At 39.1% G+C, this 23755-nt stretch overlaps 1 protein-coding gene across 1 annotated transcript; it reads right to left on the bottom strand.

The window, feature by feature from the left end:
- Positions 1 to 1079: 1079 nt before the first annotated feature.
- RAX (retina and anterior neural fold homeobox) lies at positions 1080 to 12796 on the bottom strand. The gene is made up of 3 exons (XM_089689469.1): positions 12049 to 12796; positions 9820 to 10055; positions 1080 to 4801 (listed from the first exon to the last, which is right to left on the bottom strand). Exons 1-3 carry the CDS (start codon positions 12329 to 12331, stop codon positions 4349 to 4351), a joined length of 972 nt encoding a protein of 323 aa, XP_089545595.1. The 5' UTR covers positions 12332 to 12796; the 3' UTR covers positions 1080 to 4348.
- Between the last annotated feature and the right edge of the window lie 10959 nt (positions 12797 to 23755).

Below are 23755 nucleotides of genomic sequence, written 5' to 3'. Positions count from 1 at the left end.
TTTGGCAGCAGCCAGGCATGGTTAAAGTGCTGGTAAACCTCAGACATGAAATATGAACAAAGCATATGCCAAAAACCTACATTTGTATTATACTGTTCCATATTTCAAGATGTAACATTGTTCGTCTTATTGGTATTTACATGTTCTTTCTGTCTTATATCTAGTGTGTAGCACTTGTCCTGAGGAAGCCAAAATAGTGGCGCAACATGTAGAGATCAAGTGACTACATCACAACAAAATAAGGATTCACCATTTCGGCAGATCACGATGTGAATGAAAGTTTCAGTAATTAATTTTAAAGAATGTTTTTAACTTTGTATTTGGAAATAAATATGTAATTTTATGGAAATGGGTTTGTTGTTTGTTAAGGCATCCATAAAATATTGTCTATTTGTCAGTATTGAATAAAGCATATGTGTGTACTTGTCTCATTTAGAATCACTAAGTGTCATTTATGTCTGCTGCTTTGTTCCTCTGTAAACCTAAGACATGAAATATGAGCAAAGCATATCCCTCTAAAGTGTGTGCTTGTCTCAATCTAGAGTACTGAATGTAATTTCTATCTGCTGCTTTGTTCCTCTGCTATCAGCATGGGTCACTTTTGACAAGTTTTCCTGACACAAAGGGGAAAAATGATGACAGGAGAGGGACCTCCAGCTGAGTGACAGCCTGAGCTCTGTTCCTGCAAGCAGTGTAGAGGGGGGTGTGTCCCTTCCCTCCAATCAGCTCTCAGAACTCTCCTCTCTGAGCTGTGCAGAGTATAACTTCAGCATTCTGCCCCTTTTTCTCTAAACTCTTAGCCAAGCTTTATAAATTCTGCACTGTGAATAGACATAGAGAAGAGAATACTGCAGATATACAGATACAACTTATGTAGGAGGATTTGTTTAATCTCTGTGTATCACCTTACTACGTATATGTAAAGGTTTACAACCACTTTAAGGTAAGATGTGGCAACTTTGAGGAATCTTCTGTACATCTTTCAGATTACAGGTTCGAGGGCAACCTCTTGGAAAATACTATTGGGTATTAAAAAAAGATGTTTATATTTTAGAGAATAAGCATGCTGGAATTTGTAGTTGTACATCATCTGGCACTTTATAATTAGCAAAACACCAACATAAATTCATCCAATAAAAGAACGCACAGATATTTTATATTATTTACTGTATTACAGTCATATTAATATCAAATGGATCACTCTGCCATCTGCAAATTGGCAAGAAATAATACAATCCATTACATTTCAGTCTACGTCGTACATCCTGGCAGTCAAATAAGAGTGACACGCTCTATATTTCAAGGCCCAAAATAAATCCTTGTTTGTGGTGTCCATTGACATGTCCAAGATAGATTGTCCTTGGAAGGCTGACAGTAATTTTACATGTTACCAAACACAAACTTGAACTCCGCAGGTGCTGTATGCACCACACTACAAAGACTGCCCTAGGCTTACTAGAAATGGGGCAAGTCCTCCTTTTTGTCGTAGTGAACATCTGTCATTTATCCAATTCTTGCGCTGTCCTTTAATACGTAAGTCACTGAGATGCTTTATCCTAAAGAGCTTAGAATGAGCTAATTTCCCTTCGGCTAATTAGCACTGATGTCTTTAATTGGATGTTTATGTAAACACGGGCTCAGTGAGTCAATCCAAAACTTACAAATGAAAATAAGTTGAAGAATCTGGTGTCCAATGGTGGCCAACCATACTATGACTGTTACAGCTTTGTACAACTTCTCAATGATCAGAGTGGAGTTTTTAATTTGATGCAACCCCATCCCTCCCCCCCCCCCCAGCTATTTTTATTGTGCTGCCCCCAAACACCAGTATAGATCTTTCTGGCAGCACACCTTTAAATATATAAATAAGCGCATTCGCTATGTGGTGATATGTCAGAGTCCTAATAGATTTTTCCCTGAAGACAAAGATATAAAAATAATGGAACAAAGGACAGTTTGTTGCCCTAAAATCCCATCTCACTAGGTAGCTATGTTGATTTTCCACAAATCAGGAATTGGAACAGTCACATCAGTCACATGTATGCAGGGGTGGACTGACAACTCATGGGGCCCCCGGGCAATAGGGGATCATGGGGCCCCTATGTTCTTGCCCAAACTCAAAAAAAGCCTATGAAAAAGGTACCAGGGGCATCTCATGGGCCCCCTACTGACCCGGGGCCCTCGGGCAGTGCCCGAGTTTCCAAATGGTCAGTCCGCCCCTGCAGGTATGCTATGGAAACAGTCATAAACAATAAAGTCTGATAAAAAAAAATAGTTGGGCTGGATAGTTGTAGCTATTCACCACTATTTTTTTTTTTTTTACCAATACAACACAATTTTCAGTACAAAGATACCTGTGTTATGAGTAATAAATTATTACAAACAAGGCTCTGCAAATGACAAATAACACTGAATCAGTTAAAAAGATTTACCAGCATAAGAAAATTCAAATTAAACTGCAGAAGAAATGATACAAATAAACAAAAGTCAACTTTTCACTCAAACAAACCTTTCTAGGTGTGGATAATAACAGTCATGATGGTTGCAACTTTTTAAAGTATCTACAGTCAGGGCAACTGTAATGAACTTTCTGTTGGATAGAAGAATGGGTATCTCTAGGTGCCTTTTTGCCAATATTTTAGGGGGGGGGTTCAAAAACTTGTAGTGCTCTAATATAGAAATAATTATTTCAGCTAGGGTGCTTGTCCTCATCTATAGTCAGGGCAACTGTGGAAAACGTTCTATTGGATAGTAGAACAGTGTTGCTCTAGGTACTTTCCTACAATGTGTAAGAAGGGCCAGATGGCTCACAAACTTGTGGTGCTCTAATATGGCAATAATGACTTCAGCTAGGGTGCTTGTCCCCATCTATAGTCAGGTCAACGGTGGCCAACTTTCTCTTGGATAGAAAGGTAGGTACTTTCCTAAAATCTTTAAGAGGGGCCAGAGAGCTCAAAAACTTCTGGTGCAAACAATGACCTCAGCTAGGGTGCTTGAAGTACACATCAAGCGGGTAAGTGAGCCCACCAGTTGGTCAGTGAGGCCACCCACCACAATGAGGGCTGTTGCTGAAGCATAGCGGGGCCGAAGGTTGTGGTTGAGCACCACCTTCCTGATTGAAGCCTTTATTGGAAAATTAGAGCTTTCTAGAGCTACCCAACACAGAGGAAGCTATTTTAGGTTCACTGTTCATAAAGGTAGATTTTCATTAAACCCAAAGTCAAAAATTGAATATGCAGCAGCTTACCAGCTTTTTTGAGGGGCTTTTGTTTTTCTTCATTTTCACCTGTCTATCCTGCCAGTAGGACACTTCCTGTCCTAGGGTGGCCAAGTTCACCCTAGTGCTGTGGCTGCTCACTCATGATTTAAACTGCAGAACGTCTCCCCCCTCCTCATCTACAGGTGAGGGTGTAGTGTACTTGACAAGGTGAAGTGGGAATGAGCTTCAGAGCATCAATGGGCAGACAGCACAAGAAGTTAACAACTCACTGGGTTTATGGCAGGATCAAGATATTTTATATATATATATATATATATATATATATATATTTGAACTTTTCGAATGGATATAACAAACCACTTTCAATGGAATATTTATGGTATATTTAAAAGACCATAAATAGGCCAATAAAAGTACTTAACTGCTAGGGTTTACATTCACTTTAAAATTCAGCACCTCAACCAGTCAATAGCATCGCAGCATACTTTGATCACATTCTGTGGTTTGGCCACATACACACTCTGCTATTACAATATGCTATATGTTTACATGTATACAGATCTAAGTCTATTGCGAGTGGCATCTTTGCATGACTTAAATTTAGAATTTAAGTCTAAGAAAACTGGAATATAGGAGAAAGATTGTAAAGTGTGTCGCTAGAAAAGAATATTTTTAACATTTACCGTTACTGACAGTAGCATGTTTCTGAACACAAGGGCAATGGGAATTCAATTTTTATGTCGCAAGAGTATTATACATCAAATTCACTTTAGTATTTCCAATATTGAATCACATATTTTGGTGTCCAATAATCATGACAAATTATTGGGCCTGGTAAAATTGCACACTGTCATGTGAGGCCCAATATAAAATCATGCACCTCTTCTTTAAGGGTACAAAAAATGCCCTCTTTGTACAAGATACCCAGCTCTGTATAAATTAGCGTGAAGGTTATTTTATGGGTCCAATTATTTTTGAAAAAGCTGTGATAGGCCACCTTTAACTTTGGGATAGTTCAAGATGCTCTGATTTCAGCTGTGCTTGGCACATAAAGTTAAAGTCTCAGAAATTCATTGTCTTTTGATTCTAGGAGGCCACCATAAAGAGTTTGCTTCTGAACTTTACTCTTTAGATGGCTTGCCAAGGCTTACCAATAGACTGAATGTGTTCCTTTGCTTTCATCCTGAGGGCTGCTATACTAGTGTTCCTGGGGTCTATCTCTTCCAGAGGGTACTTGTCTACAAAGTTGGCGCCACACTGGTATGGAGGTGGTGGACCCATGGATCCCAACGGTTGAAGGGCATGGCCAACAGGATTGGTGTTCATGAATGGTGGTGGAGTGTAACTGCCAGGGAGGCTCTGTGGGGTGGTGACAAAGCCTGGCAGAGTTTGCAGGGCAGTAGTGTTGGACATGGGTGGGGTGAGCCAGGAGTCAAGCTGAAGATTGCTACTGATGGTGCTCATGGCTGGCGGTTGCGGTGACCGGTTGAAAGACAGGATTGGGGAATCTTGAAGCTTCATGGAAGTCACTTCAAGTTTCTCTTGTCGCCTCCATTTAGCTCTCCTGTTCTGAAACCACACCTGTGGAAGTAACAATATCATATGAATGATTAATCAATAATCTTGATGACATTATAACTGTACTATATTTAAAAAATACAAGTTCCAGTATGACCTGCTATCAGCTTGTAACGTTTCCTTTATTCCAACATGACTTTCATTTTCATACATTGTACTGCCAAAGCTATAGGACCTCATGGTCTATATGACATAATTTCCAAGGCAAAGTAATGATTTCATCACATTGTGCTCAGTAACAACAGCTTTTCTTATTTATGGATACAAAGTTGCAAAAGATAGAGTGATCAGAGAGCAGAGCAACTTAAGTTATTATATATAAAATATAAAAAAAAAAACTTTGTGACCACATTTTAATTATTTTTCAATAGATTATACAAGACTAAATTTAAAATTGAAAAATATTTTTTTTAATTTGATCTGCAGAAGTATGCAAAAAAAAACAAACCACAAATTAAAATGTATGACAAACTGGTCATACTTTCTATGGTAAGATTGTTAATATTTATGATTATTTAAAATTTTTTATTTTTTTCAGTTTGGTTAAATACAGATTTTCATAGTTTTTGAACATAGATGTTCACTTTGCAAAGTTAATGTTAGTGAATAAGCCAAATTTTAAAACCCCATCATGTCTGGGAAAATTTAAAAAAAATAAAATTTCTGCTATCACATGATTGGCTTGTGATGATACATTTTCCCCATTTGCAGTTAACTTAGTACTAACTCATTCATCTGTAGAACTGATTGTATAGCATTCCCTAAACTTCCCAATTCTACAGCTCAGTTCAACAAAGACAAATTCCAGGACCAAATTTCCAAACCTGGAGTTGTCCCTGAAAATATAGGGGTGGGCAATTATACAATCTACAAAACTTCCTAGTCCTACAAGCTGCAGTATACCTGCCTGAGGTATAAAAATTGTTAAAAAAGGTCATATTGTATCTAAATACTAATACAGAGCTGTATGTAAATACAAATCGTTAGAGTATAGCTGTATAAGCAAAAGTGCAAACCAATGTAAAACATAAAAAATATATATATATATATATACTTCCAAACAGAATGGGGTTGATGTACTAAAGCAAACTGATCAAAAAAATAAACTTTTAGGGAGCTTAGTAAATGAAGTACAGCTGTGATTTCTTTGAATATCCAATCATCTGCAAATTAAATTGAACACATTATTATTTTTCTTGCATATAGTTGAAGTGAACACAGCTTCACCTTATTTACTAAGATTCATACCAGGTAAGCAGCCCCCATTAATTTTGCAAATCGACCTCCCTGTTTTAATGAACTCAAACACATTTACAATATGTGACATTTTGCATTCTGGATAATCCAGGTCACATACTTTTCAAAAACAAACGACATTTCAGATGCTCATTACAAGAGTAATTATCCTGTATTATGTTGAAGTAATCATACTATTATCACTATTTATAATATATTATATAAAAAAGAATTTTGTTTGCATTTGTTCTGTAAGATGGGACCATCAATCTGACACTCGCACAGCTATCACTTGTGTTCTAGATTCTTGTCTATATTGTATCCATGTCTCTCCCTTTACTGCATTGTTTATTTGTGGTTTTATGTCTGGGTGAACCCCACCCTGTACTATACAGCTACCTTGGTTTGCAGTGTGAACTGCATTCATCTAAACATCAAACATATAACTGATTAATTTTATATTGACAACTTAAATTTCTGGAAACGACAGGCTTGAATATGTCATTTCTTTGTTTTGTTTCTAATAACCGATAAGTTTCTAAACACGTAGAAGAGTTTTTAGTTTTTTTTATTAGACCGACAATTCATGAATTTCCTATCCGCAGGTCTCTGACTTTCTGTTGGTGAAGATTTGTCTTTTGGATTTGTTTTACAGATGATCTTCAGATCCAAAATTCTGATACGAAATAAAACATTTTTAGACATTATAAATTGTTATTACATAGTATTTGATGTCACATAGCAATGTAGGCATTACCACTGACATCAAATTTAAGTTGCATAAAATATAATTTAAGGAGTAAAGCTAAGCAAACAAAATGATCAAGTTTTAATTAATTTGTCTAGTTTAAACATTAAAAAAAAATTAAATATGTTAAATACATAGATTTTATTATTGATATTATTATCATCATTATAAAAACAAGAATCGTCTTATTTTAATTATAGAATAATAATAAGTATTATTACTATTATTATTACTATTATTATTATTATTATCATATTATTATTATTATTTTATGTTGAATAGATTTTCTGCGATAAATGCAGAAAGTAATTACTGTTGTTGTTGTTGTTAGGTATATATTTATGTTAAAAAAACACATCTATATTGTTCATCCAAAAGACAAAAATTAAATAAAAAACATGCAAAAAAGTGCGATCCAAATTGTTCTATGAAAAACATCCCTTCCTGATCTCCCAAGACAAAAATAATCTCTGGATGAACAATGTGCAGAGTTATTTCTTATAAATATTAATTGCCAGTTACATGTTGTGTATTTAGAAATGCAGCAAACCCTTAAGCCATCTACAATGTAAAACTAGCTCCTGTGGAAGTCTAATCTCTTATAAAGCTCGTACTGTAAAGAAGTTTTTCTGTATGCAGTGGATTTTCCCCTTTATAATGAGCTGGGAACAACTTTTCCTGAAGTTAACTATACGGATGAATTCATAGGCATGTCCTCCTTATCACCTCTTCTCACAGAAAAATAATTTCGTTTAGTTTATCTTTCCTTAGATCTGAGGTACTCAATGTTCTTATTAATTTGTTGTTATCTAAATTCCCTAGGCTGTGTTTTATTTTCTTTGTACTGTTACTTCCTCCTGTGGAACTGCAAGTCCCAGCAGGTCCTTCCACGCAGAAGGCTGAGGACACACTGCCTTTAATCGCTTTGGATGGGGAGGGAGTTCACATCTTGAAATAAAGAAATCCCACACAAAGGTGTCCGTTTGTGAACCAGAGGTAATAGATCGCTGCTCAGTTCTCCGGCATTCTCGGAGAACAAAGTTCTCCTGTGAATGCAGTTTATGAAGCAGTTCTCCGAACGAAGGGAGAACGGTCTCCAAACGCTGGATAACGGTCTAAAAACTCTGAAAAACGGCTCATTTTACTATAATCTCTCCAGATTATAGTAAAAGACCAGTTTACTAAGCAGAGGTAAATTATCTCTGCTTAGTTTTCGGTCCCTCTGATTCTCCAGCTCTGGGCTGGAGAATCTGGAGGGAGAACACAGATCTCCAGAGAAGGGCTGACAGGATCTCCTGAGTGTTATAAACTGTGAATGACCAGAGAATAGCTGAGATCCATTGAATCGCAGCTATTCTCTGTGTCATAAAAGGACACCAAAAACCGTAAATTGTTGTTGCAATCTACATTCTGGTATAAATATATACAGTATAAGCCCAGCTCACTCTGCAGACCATCTGTCCTCCACAAGGCCAAGGCTGACCTTATAACATTGGAAGTTACAGGAGTTACGGAGCACAGATACATTTTATGAACAGCTTCAATGCAGAGTTTTTGGAGGGTTTTTATTGCACCGTTTATGGGTATAAAGCTAAATATATCGCCTTATTTTGCTGTACGAATAATCTTAGTTTTATTATAAAAATGTGTTAATACCAAATGGAAACTTTTAAACCCAGACCAATAACTTAAGTTCACTAAACATCCAATCATGTGGAGCGACGAGACGAAATAAGATCCTCTAAATGTGAAGGAAGAAAGAAAGAAAGAAAGAAAGAAAGAAAGAAAGAAAGAAAGAAAGAAAGAAAGAAAGAAAGAAAGAAAGGATAAGAGAGAGAAAGAAATAAAGATAGGGGATAGAGAAAGAGAGAAAGGGAGAAAGAAAGAGAGAGAGAGAGAGAGAGAGAGAGAGAGGGGGGGGAGAGAGGGGAAGGGAGGAAGGAAGGAAGGAAGGAAGGATAACATAGAGAGAAAGAAATAAAGATATGGAAAGAAAGGGAGAAAGGGAGAAAGAAAGAGAGAAAGGGAGAAAGAAAGAGAGAAAGGGAGAAAGGGAGAAAGAAAGAAAGAAAGAAAGAAAGAAAGAAAGAAAGAAAGAAAGAAAGAAAGAAAGAAAGAAAGAAAGGAAGAAAGGAAGAAAGAAAGAAAGAAAGAAAGAAAGAAAGAAAGGAAGGAAGAAAGAAAGAAAGAAAGAAAGAAAGAAAGAAAGAAAGGACGGATAAGAGAGAGAAAGAAATAAAGATAGGGGATAGAGAAAGAGAGAAAGGGAGAAAGAAAAAGAGAGAGAGAGAGAGAGACAGAGAGAGGGGAAGGGAGGAAGGAAGGAAGGAAGGAAGGAAGGAAGGAAGGAAGGATGGATAACATAGAGAGAAAGAAATAAAGATAAGGAAAGAAAGAGAGAAAGGGAGAAAGAAAGAGAGAAAGGGAGAAAGAAAGAGAGAAAGGGAGAAAGAAGAAGAAAGAGAAAGGAAGGAGGAAGAAAGAAAGAAAGAAAGAAAGAAAGAAAGAAAGAAAGAGAAGGAGGGAGGAAAGAAAGAAGGAAGGAAGGAAGGAAGGATAACCGAGAGAAAGGGAGAAAGAAAGAAAGAAAGAAAGAAAGAAAGAAAGAAAGAAAGAAAGAAAGAAAGAAAAAAAGAAAGAAAGAAAGAAAAAGTAACAGAGAGGGTGTGCTTGTCTGAAGATGTATACTGTTATACTGTACATTTTTAGTCATGTAATACACCTTACTAATAAATTGCCTCAGATCTTATTAATTTACTTTTATTTATGGCTTCAATGTTTATGAGTGGCAGTGTGTCCGTCCAATTCATAAGGAAATATATATTATATGATTTCTAAGGTCAGTGTTTCCCTCAGGGATCCCCAGCTGGCCACGTTTTCCCGATTTGTTAACACAATTATAATCGCACTGATTATTCAACATAGCTATGCGGCTACCTGGAAGTTCGGAAAACCTGACCTGCTGGAGTACCTTGAAGCAGCTGTGATGTAAGTGAATGGTAATCCTGGGGATGAGGATGGCTGTACCCCTCCTTACCTGCACCCTGACTTCTGGCAGATTGACCTTCATGGCCAGCTCCTCCCGGCTGTACACATCGGGGTAATGGGACTTCTCGAAGGCCCTCTCCAGCTCATGAAGCTGGTAGGTGGTGAAGGTGGTCCGGTTCCTCCGGTGCTTTTTCTTTGGTTGCTCATCATCGGACTTACTGTCACCGTTACCGGCGGACAGCCCGGGGCTCAGGCACTCACTGGAGCTCTTACTGCAGTAAGCATCTAGGAATCAGAGGTTCGCAAAGGTTATTCATGTCAGTGGTTTCATATAGCGCCAGCATATACTAGGGAGGTGTATAGTGAACTACCAGCCCACTCTCCAAGGGACGCCGGGCTTGGGTTAGATAGATTCACTAGTTACAACAACTCATTGTAGTTATTCATAGACTAAACACAAATGATAAAACAGATAAAAAAAAAAAAACTAAACGATAATAATGTAAAACCAAAGAAGACAATATAGCTAGATAGAAATAATAAAGTGTAATAGTGGCATTTACTATGTATATATGTATATAGCACAGTGTAACATAAATCATCCAAAAAAATGCAAAACGTGTAATTAAACCTCATGTATCAGGTTGTTAAAACTATGTATTTGTAGAACAAGACTTCCCATAAGTCAGGATATATTTTATAACAAACGACAAAATAATACAATTGCTCATATCAATATTAAAAAACCCCACCAAAAACAGTGTGTGAGTAAGCACAACACACCATAATATGTTATCAGATAGGATCACTTAGTTAATATGATATAAAAGAAAATCAAATAAATTAAAATTAAATTAAAAAAAAGAAACTTTGTAATCTAGGGATTCAATCCTTAATCACTATTCTGAGTCAGCCCATATCCTGATATCAGAGTATGTTTACACATGTACAATATGTAGAACTAAGTAATACACCCACAGTATACAATAATAAAGTATATACATATATATGTTTTGACGATTATAACAATCACTACAGGAAACTTTTTGGAGTGCTCTTAAAAACTGAACACTCACTGATAAAAGTTATAACTAGAGAAACCCCGATAATTCAAAGTAGTGCAGTATAAACGCAAAGAAAAGCTACAATGTAAGATCAAATTAAGAATATAACAACACATGAACACAATGTAGTAAACTGATATGTCCAAGTGGGACGAGTATCTTGTAATTTCTATGCCTAATCTTGCTATGCAAGAAATTGCCATAAAACTCATATCCAGGGGCGGACTGACAACTCATGGGGCCCCATGGGCAATAGGGCATCATGGGGCCCCTGTGTCCTTGCCCAAACTCAAAAAAGCCTATGAAAAAGGTACCAGGGGCATTTCATGGGGCCCCCTACTGACCCCGGGGCCCTCGGGCAGTGCCCCAGTTTCCAAATGGTCAGTCCGCCCCTGCTCATATGTTACCAGAGAATAACGTAACAAAAAGTGATACAATTAAGTGTGCTGCAATAAAATAAGACATAAACATTAATAATTACATTTTTTTCTTAAAAAAGGCACTGTTTGGCGCACAATGTTTTGTGCACTTTGTAAAAATATTATAAAAACCCAATAAAATCTTTGTAAAAAAAAAAAAAAAAAAGGATTTGTGTAAAGTCGCATAAATGTTTAGGCTCAATTCAAAACTGTGGGTGTAGGATTATAACTTTTTTTAAATGTAATGGATGAACTGGACGGACTTTTGTCTTTTTTCAGCCAGACTAACTATGTAATTCACAAAGCTAACACATGAACACATGTATAATAAATAAGTACACACACACACATATATATATATATATATATATATTTTTTTTTTTTTTCTTCTTTTTAATTAATAAAAAGTGACAGTTATTTTTAACTGAGCCCAATGTGATTTGAAAATGTCAGTCACATGGCTTAAAATAAGGATCCTTATCCTTGTGTAAAGCTCTGAATTCAGCCTGGGTATTAGAAATGAACTATAAGTATGATATGATCAAACTTTCAGTAAGTTATTGAAACTATGAGTGGGCTAGGAGTAAAACTACAAAAAGTTACAAAAATGATACGTAACAGTCTAACAATACATTATGACAATGTAACATTGTGGTCTATAATAATGTATTTTGTAATATGATAATAGCACCATTGGCATAATGCAGTGCAGAATGCTAAAACAGCACAACATAGTAGTCCAATATCATTCCATTCCATCATATTGTCTATACTATGAAGTTGGCAGAGACTTACCCCCATAGATATCCTCCTGCCTGTCCTCAAGCTGGTTCTGCTGGGGTTGTATCTCCTCAGCCATTTTGATCAAGCAGTGTCTGGAAGCCCTTTTCTCAGCCTCCTTGCCATTCCTGGGACTGCCCTCTGCCTGGAAGGAGCTCAGAACACTGTCCTCTTTGGAAAATCCCAGGATGGCCTCAATGCTGTGAAGTCTGGAGGGGTTCCCCACTGGACTCCTCACCAAGTGTCCAGACAGAGAGAAGCTCCCATCAGCCATCAAGGAAGGGCTGTGAAGATGCATTGGGCTTTCCTTGTCCTTTTATCTCCAAGGGGGTAAAAAAAAAAAATGTATATATATAACTTTTCTTGTTCCTTCTCCAAATCAGAGCCCTCTACAAGTCCACTTCTGGGTTTAGGGCCAGTTCCAAGGCAGTGACAGGCAAGGCCACCTACAAAACTGTTTTTTTTTTTAAAGAGCCAGAATTCTGTCTGGTGCTAAAAATGGGAGACAATGCTTGGGAATTTTCAGCAGAGCTCACTGGCTGAAGAGGCTGCAAATCCCTAAGAAAAGCTGAATCCTCTAAGCTGGCTCTGTGTGTTTGTCAGCTCCTTCTGCCTGGGTTCTTGGTGAGTGTCTGTCCTTGAAGAGCCCAGGATCAGACTCTTACAACCTCTCAGGAAGGAGTGACTCACAGCCACAGATTGCAGAAGACTTTTAAAGTAATTTTGTTCTTTGTGGCTGTGTCAGCTGCCCCTGCTGTGCCATCCAAAGCTGTCACATCACCATGAAATCAGGCTTTTGTCTTTTTGGGGCCAGTACCTGCATGAGATGATGCTCTTTGAGACCCCGCCCTAACCCCCCCCCCCGGTAACTCCCCCCCCCTTCAAGGCCAGCAGAATGAGAGTGCCTAGTTCCTTCTGCCACTCAATCTGTGTAACCCCACCAGACAGCTCCTGTCCTCACAGGGTCCGGGTTCATTTAATAGGTGGCCGGGCTGCAGGGTTAGCTAGCTGGGCATTTGCGCTAATTGACCAGAGCCCACTGGCTGACAGATGTCTCTGGGCAATTATCAAAATGGTTTATCAATTATAAATGGGATTTATTAACATAATCAGATTGAGCCCATAAAACAGCTTGTTTTCACACAGTCTGCTAATAAGGCTGGCAGTTCATTTAGTTCATACACTTTAAATGATTCCACTGTTGGCTGGGCATTGGACTAAACTGCTATATTACATTGTATTATTATATCATTTCTTTTATATGACTCTGTGTAAATATCTATGTCACACAACTATATGTCTATCTCTCGCCATATACAGACATATATATATATATATATATATATACTGTATATATAAAATGCTTATTGTGCTGTAACCTCATTCTGTTATATATTGATAATTTAAGTGGTTTTGTATCTATCTATCTATCTATTCAGCTATCTATTTATAAGACTATGTACATATGGTACAGGTTATTATATGGACGCATGCATACATACAAATGTTATCTATATTTATAAAATAAAATTCTGGTTTTGTTTAAATGTATATATATATATTTTTTTTTAAGGTATTAATATAGATAAATAAATAGATACATACATACATACATATGCTTTCTATAGATAGATTCGTACATATATACATACATAGCTATGAGGAAAGATTGGAGGAACTGAATTTATTCTCTCTTGTGAAGAGGAGATTAAGGGGGGATATGATCAACATGTATAATACATAAGGGGGATATGATCTCCATGTATAATACATAAGGGGGGATATGATCTCCATGTATAATACATAAGGGGGATATGATCACCATGTATAATACATAAGGGGGGATATGATCTCCATGTATAATACATAAGGGGGGATATGATCACCATGTATAATACATAAGGGGGGTTATGATCAACATGTATAATACATAAGGGGGGATATGATCTCCATGTATAATACATAAGGGAGATATGATCACCATGTATAATACATAAGGGGGGATATGATCTCCATGTATAATACATAAGGGGGGGATATGATCACCATGTATAATACATAAGGGGGGATATGATCAACATGTATAATACATAAGGGGGGATATGATCTCCATGTATAATACCTAAGGGGGGATATGATCTCCATGTATAATACATAAGGGGGGATATGATCTCCATGTATAATACATAAGGGGGGATATGATCTCCATTATAATACATAAGGGGGGATATAATCTCCATGTATAATACATAAGGGGGATATGATCTCCATGTATAATACATAAGGGGGGATATGATCACCATGTATAATACATAAGGGGGGATATGATCTCCATGTATAATACATAAGGGGGGATATGATCTCCATGTATAATACATAAGGGGGATATGATCAACATGTATAAATACATCAGTGGTTCATATAGTGAACTCGGTGTAGAGCTCTTCACCCTGAGGTCATCACAGAGGACGAGGGGGCACTCTACGTCTGGAGGAAAAGAGATCTAATCTCCAAATACAGAAAGGTTTCTTCAAAGTAAGAGCTGTGAAAATGTGGAATAGACTCCCTCAAGAGTTGGTTCTGGCCAGATCAGTGGATTGTGTCAAAAAAGTCCTGGATTCTTTCTTGGATACATAGAATATAACTGAATACTAACATTTATAGGTAAAGTTGATCCAGGGAATATCCGATTGCCTCTCGGGGGATCAGGAAGGAATTTTGTTCCCCTACAGGAGCAAATTGGGTCATCCATTGCTGGGTTTTTTTGCCTTCCTCTGGATCAATGGTTGGTATAAGATTATAACTTTTTTTTTTCATGGTTGAACTGGATGGACTTTTGTCTTTTTTCAGCCAGACTAACTATGTAACTATATATGTAACATAGATATGCTATCTATATTTATAAAACAATGTATATACTGTGAAGGATATGCAAGATAGAAAGATAGATAGATAAATCTATCAATATATAGAAATATACAGTATATTATTATACAGGATTTATATAGTGGCAACAGTTTGTGCAGCACTTTACAATATAAAGGGAGACAGTACAATTACAATACAGTTCAATACAGGACAGCATACTTCTAACAGTAAACTACCTATATATGATTTCCCTTAATTTTTTACAAATAGTTGCCTAATTTTTTAATACTTTCTGATTTCTACTTTTTATTTCCTTGATCTGTGGTTGGGTGTGCTCTTTACTTTCTTGCTGGATCCTGGCACCCAGAGCACATGCCCCATGTCTTCTAATGAGTGCCCTAGTCTCCTCGGAGAAAGTGAGATGATACATTGGGGGGGGGGGGGTTATTTACTATAACTTTACCATAAACACCTGGGCAGCTCTGCATAGAAACCAATCAGCTTCCAGGTTTTGTTTCCAAAGCTTAACTGAACAAGCTGAAGTTAGATGCTGATTGGCTACCATGCAGAGCTGAACCAGACTCTAAGTGCTCCAGTGTTAGCAAATCTCCTCCTCAATACATGATACAATTTTGGAAAGCTGGATATTTTATAAACTTACATACCTATTATTATTTATTTTGTCATCAGAAAGTGGCATGATAGTTTTTAGACCAATTAATATTTGTTCAGTTAAAAAGACCATCTTAGGCTTATAAGTGGTCACCGTGGTATCCTACCTGTCCCTCAACTTGTTATTCTGTGTGCCCAGAGGTGACCCTGGTCTATTAGGACCTCAGACACAACCCTGATGTACACATTGAAGTTTATTTACTAAAACTAGAGAGTGCAAAATCTGGTGCAGCTATGCATAAAAACCAGTCAGATTCCAGGTTTTACCCTAGGTTCACACCTAAGCGTTTTGAGTTTTGCAGAGATGCATAGCAGTCCATTTAACATGATTTCCTATGGGTCACATTCACATCTCTGCGTTTTTACCCGGTGAGCTTTTTGGAAAGGGTCAGGGACTTTTTTGAACACAAAAAGTTGTGTTTTTGGTTCTATAGACTTCAATGGAGACACTGCAGAAAAGCATGTAGTGCGTTTTTGATGCATTTTGCATTTTAAATCTGCTTAGCAACAAGAAAAAAAACACAATGCAAAACACAATGCAGAAACACTTCAAAAGCAAACTGCATAGGTGTGAACCTAGCCTTATTGTCAAAGCTTCATTAAACAAGATGAAGTTAGAAAGATGATTGGCTACCATGCACAGTTGCACCAGATTCTGAGTGCACCATCTACCCATAATGGAAAAGGAGATCTTAAGCATTTTCAAGTGAAATAACATTCACCCAGGAATCTTCTTACTAAAATAAAGTTATTCCCCTAACGTTTGCAGAAGGAAGTTGTCTTCCACAAGCAGCCCAGATAATCTGTTAGTTCTTCAGGGCTGGTAGAGTGATGTCTGGGAATGGAAAGGCATGCTGATTAGAATGAGACAGATATCCAGCCATAGATATTGTTAAAGTGATAATGGCAATGAGACAATAGACAGCTGGGAGTTGTTATTAGGGTTTTAATTAGTTAATAAAAACTGAAGGTCATTTGTAGAATCAGCACTTTGCACAGGCTTTGAATCTCATACAAAGCTTGCTAACTGAATGAATTGCCATTAACAAACCTAAATGTTTATTCTGTATACTAATCTCAAACAAGGATACTTCATTATCCATTATACATTTGTTTCGCAATAAATGCAAGGAATGAAGGTGGTTGTTTCAAAGAAATGGAATGGGAAGTTTGAATGGCTTTTAGACAGTTTATGGTTATGTCATAGTTTGGTGGCTGTTACAGAGACATTGAAGGTCAGGGAGGCATAGAGAGGTGACAGATATATGGAAGGATCAAAGGATAGGCTGATAAATGGGTGATAGATAGTTGGATGCATAAAGAGATAGTTGTGTGTAAGAACAGAAAAATGGATAGATGGAGAGACAGATGCACAGGCAGATACCGATACATAGATCGATAGATAGATAGATAGATAGATAGATAGATAGATAGATAAATAGCTGGATAGATAAATAGCTGGATAGATAGATAGATAGATAGATAGATAGATAGATAGATAGATAGATAGATAGATAGATAGTTGTATAGAAGGACAGATAGATGGATAGATGGGGAGATAAATGCACAGGCAGAAGGACCGACAGGTAGGTAGGGATAGATACACTATATTGCCAAACGTATTGTGATACCCCTCAAAATCATTGGATTCAGGTGTTCCAATCACCTCTATGGCCACAGGTGTATAAAATCAAGCACATAGATATGCAGACTGCTCCTTTAGACATTTGTGAAAGAATGGGTCGCTCTCATGAACTCAGTAATTTCAAGCATCGTACCATAATAGGTTGCCACCTGTGCAATAAGTCCACCCATGAAATTTCCTTGCTACTAAATATTCCACGGTCAACAGTTTTATTGTATTATAACAAAGTGGAAGCAACTGGGAAAAGCAGCAACTCAGCCATCAAGTGGTAGGCCATGTAAAATGACAGAGTGGGGTCAGCGCATGCTGAAGTGCACAGTGCGCAGAAGTCGCCAACTGTCTGCAGAGTCAATAGCTAAAGACCTCCAAACTTCATGTGGCCTTCAGATTAGCCGAACAACAACGGGTAGAGAGCTTCATGGAATGGGTTTCCATGGCCGAGCATCTGCATCCAAGCCTTACATCACCTAGTGAAATGCAAAGTGTCAGATGCAGTGGTGTAAAGCACGCCGCCACTGGACTCTAGAGCACTGGAGACGTGTTCTCTGGAGTAACCAATCACGTTTCTCTGTCTGGCAATCCAATGGATGTGTCTGGGTTTGGTGGTTGCCAGGAGAACGGTACTTGCCTGACTGCATTGTGCCAAGTGTAAAGTTTGGTGGAGGGGGGATTATGGTGTGGGGTCGTTTTTCAGGGGTTGGGCTTGGACCCTTAGTTCCAGTGAAGGGAACTCTTAAGGCGTCAGCATACCAAGACATGACATTTTGGATAATTTCATGCTTCCAACTTTGTGGGAACAGTTTGGCAATGGCCCCTTCCTGTTCCAGCATGACTGCGCATCAGTGTATAAAAGGTCCATAAAGACATGGATGAGCGAGTTTGGGGTGGAGGAAAATGACTGGCCTGCACAGAGTCCTGACCTCAACCCGATATAACACCTTTGGTATGAATTAGAGTGGAGACTGCAAGCCAGGCCTTTCTGTCCAACATCAGTGCCTGACCTCATAAATGCGCTCCTGGAAGAATGGTCAAACCTTCCCATAGACACCCTCCTAAACCTTGTGGAAGCTGTTATAGCTGCAAAGGGCGGGCCAACTCAATATTGGATCCTATGGACTAAGACTGGGATGCCATTAAAGTTCATGTGCGTGTAAAGGCAGGAGATAGATAGATAGATAGATAGATAGATAGATAGATAGATAGATAGATAGATCGATCTAGATATATAGAGCTCTCAGAAGTCCACACAGAAATTCAGCATTTTAGGGACAGCTCAGGATAGAAGGGTTTATGTTTAAAATCTGCAGGTCTGATAATTATTTTTGTCTCTATGGCAATTTCATGATCGATGGAAAGCTACACAAATCTGAACCTAGGGCCAGGCCAGTAGTAAGCAATGGGGTTGATTTACTAAAACTGGAGAGTGCAAAAACAGGTGCAGCTCTGCAAAGAAACCAATCAGCTTCCAGGTTTTATTGCCAAAGCTTAATTGAACAAGCTGAAGTTAGAAGCTGATTGGCTACCATGTACAGCTGCACCAGATTTTGCACTCTTCAGTATTAGTAAATCAACCCCTGTATGTGTAAATAACAGGAGCTCAAAAGTGAGCACAGTCAGGGTCCATACCTCTGGAATCCAGATCTAAATGCAAACAATAACCCGAATTTTCTTTTCTTTCATACACTATAATTGGTAAATAGCTTGTGCTCACAGCTGTTGAAAGCTTTGGTCCCTGGTCACTACAGCAGAACAATGAAAAATGCAGCATTTTGTAAATATTCAACCCATGGTTTAAAAAATATTACAATTATATTTTTTAGTGATTTAAAGCCATATGTAACCAAAAATATTGCAGCTCGTTAATTATTAGATGTGGTGGCTACATTAGCTTTCTTTTTTTTAGCCCTTTTTCACCTGTAAGTCCGTTATTCTTTAACTTCCTTTAACAGCCCAATTTTTCCAGCCAAAGTGGCCTTTGGAGGGTTGACACAAACCATTTAACACTGACAGGGGTGCTTACAATGGTCAGCTTTAATTATCACATGTATAACCTTTGAAAAAGAACTGTTCCTGCTTAAAAAGCGTTAGCTGGAATTCTGCTTTAATTTTGCTAGCCAAACCCATCTAAATATGATGTATCTAACACTGCCTTCTCCCTAGACTGACAAAGCTTGTGTCCACTGGTGTCTCTGATGCTCTTCCATCCAGAATGGAGACACTCGAAAGTTCAACACACACTTTACAAATTAATTCTACAATCTCCTTTAGATCTACCAACAACTTTATAGTATCAGGGCCTTCCTGATTGGATACAGATTGATGGGATGGATTGAGTTGAATATAGTTATGTTAAAGCTAATGTGCAAATATTGCATTGTCAGATTGTAATGTGTATGGGGACCCTAAGTCAGGTGTTACTGGCTTGATCACCAGCTTTTTTTTTGGGGTTTAATACCACTTTAAGGTTTTATTGTGGGAAGGGGGGGGGGCAATCTAAGGCTAGAGAGTGAGCAGGAGAGCAACTATAAAACTAGAGAGGCTGGTTTATAGATCCAATATAATTCATGAAATCATTTCTTACACAAGGAACAGTCAAGATACATCATGACTAGGGCCAGTGCTAGACTATTTTGCACACTAAGCAAGACCAGCTACTTGCACCCCCCTTCAAAAAAAATGTAATCTATAGTTCTACTTCACCCCTCCTAGGACACATCCTCTTTCCCCTCAAATTTTCCACCCTAGTACAAATCATCTCCCCCCAATCCACCTCCTAACACAAATCCCCCTAAATCCCTCCTCCCTCTCCTAGCACAAATTTCCCCTCAATCTCCTCTTCCAGCAAGATCTCACTCCCCCCAATCCCCTCCTCCAAGCACAAATCTCCCCTAAACTTCCCTCCTAGCACAACCCCCCAACCTCCCTAACCTCCTAACACAAATCCCCCTCCTAACACAAATTGCCCTAAATCCCTCCTCCCTCTCCTAGCACAGATTTCCCCTCAATCTCCTCTTCCAGCAAGATCTCACTCCCCCCAATCCCCTCCTCCAAGCACAAATCTCCCCCAATCCTCCCTCCTAGCACAACCCCCCAACCACCCTAACCTCCTAACACAAATTCCCCCCATTCCCTCTCCTAGTACAAATCTCTCCTCCCTGCAACAATCCTCTTCTTTCAATCCCCCCCCCCCCAGGACAAATTCCCCAAAATCCCTCCTCTAGCTAAAACCCTCCAAATTACCCTTCCCAGATTAAAATCCTCCTACTTTACCCAACCCCCCACCTTTTAACATAAATCGCCCCTCACCCCCAAACCTCCCTTCAACTCCTAGCACTTATATCCCTATTCCTTCTAGCACAATCCCCCCCCCCCATCATCCCCAATACCTTTCCCAGTACAATGAGCCTCCACCCCTCCTCCTGCAGGCTTTACTTCTCCAGGCTGCTCTTCCCTTGTCCCAACAGTGACTGCAGGGATGGGGGAAGCACTTAGCAACCAGGCACAACGTCCATGGAAAGACAGGCCTGGGGGGGGCACAACTGAAATCTGGGAGAAGCGTAGTCCACCCCAATACTCCCCTAGATCTGGCCATGGCAGAGAGTAGGGAAACCAGTGGCTGTGCCCAAGGTGGCTACTTAGTTTGCCTAGTGGTAGCACTGGCCCATGACTTTCCTATCAAGGTACAATAAAGAACGGCAATCATTGCAGAGAAGTTCAAAAATACATCAATTATTTTGCAAGTGCAGCACCTCCACCACAGTTAACTTGCAGGGACAACTGGGCTAGAGGACAAAGTGGCAATTGCTTCCGGGTCAGTAAAAATCAATTATGGTGGGCTGGTGACCCCAAATGGTGTGGGACCCGCAGTCAGTGACAGATGTTGGATATTATATAGCTCTCAGCTCCCTTTTCAGTCCAGTGATCTTCCAGCATGAGCTTCCTTTTGCAGTATGATTTGTGATCAGGGGCGGACTGACCATTTGGAAACTCGGGCACTGCCCGAGGGCCCGGGGTCAGTAGGAGGCCCCATGAGATGCCCCTGGTACCTTTTACATAGGCTTTTTTTGAGTTTGGGCAAGGACACAGGGGCCCCATGATCCCCTTTTGCCTGGGGGCCCCATGAGTTGTCAGTCGGCCCCTGTTTGTGATTGAATGTAGGGAGCTGCAAAGGGAGGCAATGCTAATATAATGAAAACTGTGAAATGTGTTGTGCTCATTTGCTATAGAAAGTGGAATGACAAGGATTCAGCTGTTTTGAAAACACACTGCTTGTCTGCTCTCCAGCTACATTTCTGAATGTGTTGAATATTTGCTCCCACCACCAGCCTCTGTGGTTCCTCCTGCCAGTTCAGACTTTACTACAAGCTAGGGGGAAAACCCCAGTGGCCAACAGGAGGGGGGGAGCAAGTATTCAACCCATCTCACTAGTTGAATACTTGTAGCAGTTTAGGAACAGAGAAGTGGCAGATGTCCAATAAATGGTCCACCAGAAAGGTAAGTACAGCATATAAATGCTTCATTTACAGGTAAGCTGCGGTGTTAGGCTCAATTTAAAGACAACACTCACATGTCCCCATTATCACCATTCACTGCTGTATCACAACATACTTTGTGTGGTACACATTCTTTACCCTCAGTAACCTGTCCCTACCATCAGTTTAGCTCACAAGAAGTGAAAAGGGCTCTGCATTTCTGGTGAGATCAACAGGTATGTTCTATACTTGCTGAAAATGTTCTCAGCTTGACCAAAAAGAAATTTAATGCAGCCTCCACATCTAAAGATTGGGATGTTGCAAAGTATGACATTAATTTTCTTTGGTTTAGATATACTTTAAAGTGTATCACTAGGCAAAACCTTCTGTTTTAGTTTTGGATACAGTGGGAAAGAGTTAGATCTCCAAACATATTTTAAATGCTATGTCTACATTGGGTAGATTCCCCCCTCTTCTAGTACTGGTACGATCGTGGATAAGGGAGCACCACCAGTCCTTCTGTGTGTGGCCCAGGCCAGCAAGGGGGTCATGGCAACTGGGTGAATCAGATGTGGGCAGGGAGGGTGATTGTCATGGCAGGGGGACAATTACTGGACCGATCCTTTGTATGGCGTTATCTTCAGCAGATGAAAGCTGGCTTCTTCTCCTCTTCCTCCCACTGGCTTTCAGCTGTTGCAAAGAGAGCCATACAGGGGATCGGTTCCAGTAATTGCCACCCTCCTGCTGCACCCATCACCCTCCCTGTGCACCTTACATTTCCCGCTGCTGCCCAGGCCCCCATTTTTCCCCTCACCCCCACAATGCTGCCAGCTTCCCTCCTTTCCTTCCTACTGGCACTTGCAAGCAAGCACACAATAGGATCCTTCAGGATGAAGAGTGGGGGAAGGGTCCGGTAAATATGTCACATTTACCAGCCCCTTCCTTTCCTGAATGAACATAATGAGTGATTGGTACTGATCACTCACTGTGTTAATTCTTAGCTGAAGCATAGTAAACTGTGGGGGTTTTTTTTGGTGGTGGTGGTGTTGGGGCTGTCAGGTTGGCTGTATGGGGCCCTGTGGTTTCTAACAGCAGCCCTGAGTACTGGCGACCACTGTCAATGAGAAAAAAATGTCAGAGCTGTCCCCAGAACAAGAGGTAAAGGGAACTTGTTTAGTAGGGACAGCTGTTCTAGGAACAGCTCTCTATGAGAGGAATTGCTCTTACTTTGGGAGGTTTACTGTAACTTTCTGTTAAGTCTCTTGGAAAGGAAGTAAAGTGAAATTTCCCCAATGGTACATATATGTAAAAAAAATAACCTAGAAGAGTTTTTAATCTTTCCTTAGTCTATCAAAATTTTTAATAAAGCTTTAGATAGATTACCCCATGCATAAAGCTTGCTTTGTACATTTCACATAATTCCGAGTTATGTAAAGATTATACAGGAGGACCTATTGGATGTCATTTAGGAAATATTACACCATGACAAGCATGTATTTGAGGTTCTCTCTGAAGATTATTTCAGTATGGGAAATGTGAGATGGATCTACAAGACAGAGCTCTTCTTCTGGATTGAATGATGGCCAGAATTATTCATTCCATCCCCTGTGAGCCCAGAGTGCTATGGACACCCTCCCTGGGAAGGTAATGTAATTTGTCCTTATGTTGGCCTGGGCCCACTGAGTGGCACTCTTCTATCATTACATGAACACTGGTCAATGCAGAAATAAGAAGTCCATGTCACTTCTAAAGGAAGGGAATAAGATGGAATCATTATGCAATGTCCCCGGAGCAGCCAGAAGATTCTTATAAAAACTGAATAAAAACTGAAAAAAAGGGGGTGTTTTACTGTGCAAACATTTTTGGCAGGTGTTAAGAAATGCTATAAAGTATGAATGATTTAAAAATATATATATTTTAATTGTTTCTTTTCAATATTTACAAAATGAAAAGTGAGCGAACAGAAGGAAAATCTAAATCATATCAATATTTGGTGTGACTACTCTTTGGCTTCAAACCAACATTAATTCTTACACTTGCACACTTTGTACACTTGCACAAAGTC

Source organism: Staurois parvus, unplaced genomic scaffold (genome assembly GCF_062004578.1).
Source record: "Staurois parvus isolate SC_StPar_1 unplaced genomic scaffold, SC_StPar_1.0 ptg000475l, whole genome shotgun sequence".
In the NCBI taxonomy this organism is placed as follows: Eukaryota; Metazoa; Chordata; class Amphibia; order Anura; family Ranidae; genus Staurois; species Staurois parvus.
This window is presented reverse-complemented; position numbering and strand designations above follow the sequence as displayed.

What these genes read in the sequence shown, in the direction of transcription:
- RAX (XM_089689469.1), bottom strand. Translation starts at nt 12,331, where the DNA reads ATGCATCTTCACAGCCCTTCCTTGATGGCTGATGGGAGCTTCTCTCTG. An exon ending in GCAGGAGGATATCTATGGGG is followed by an intron (nt 10,056 to 12,048) that starts GTAAGTCTCTGC and finishes TCTGATTCCTAG; the next exon opens with ATGCTTACTGCAGTAAGAGC. An exon ending in TGCCAGAAGTCAGGGTGCAG is followed by an intron (nt 4,802 to 9,819) that starts GTAAGGAGGGGT and finishes TTACTTCCACAG; the next exon opens with GTGTGGTTTCAGAACAGGAG.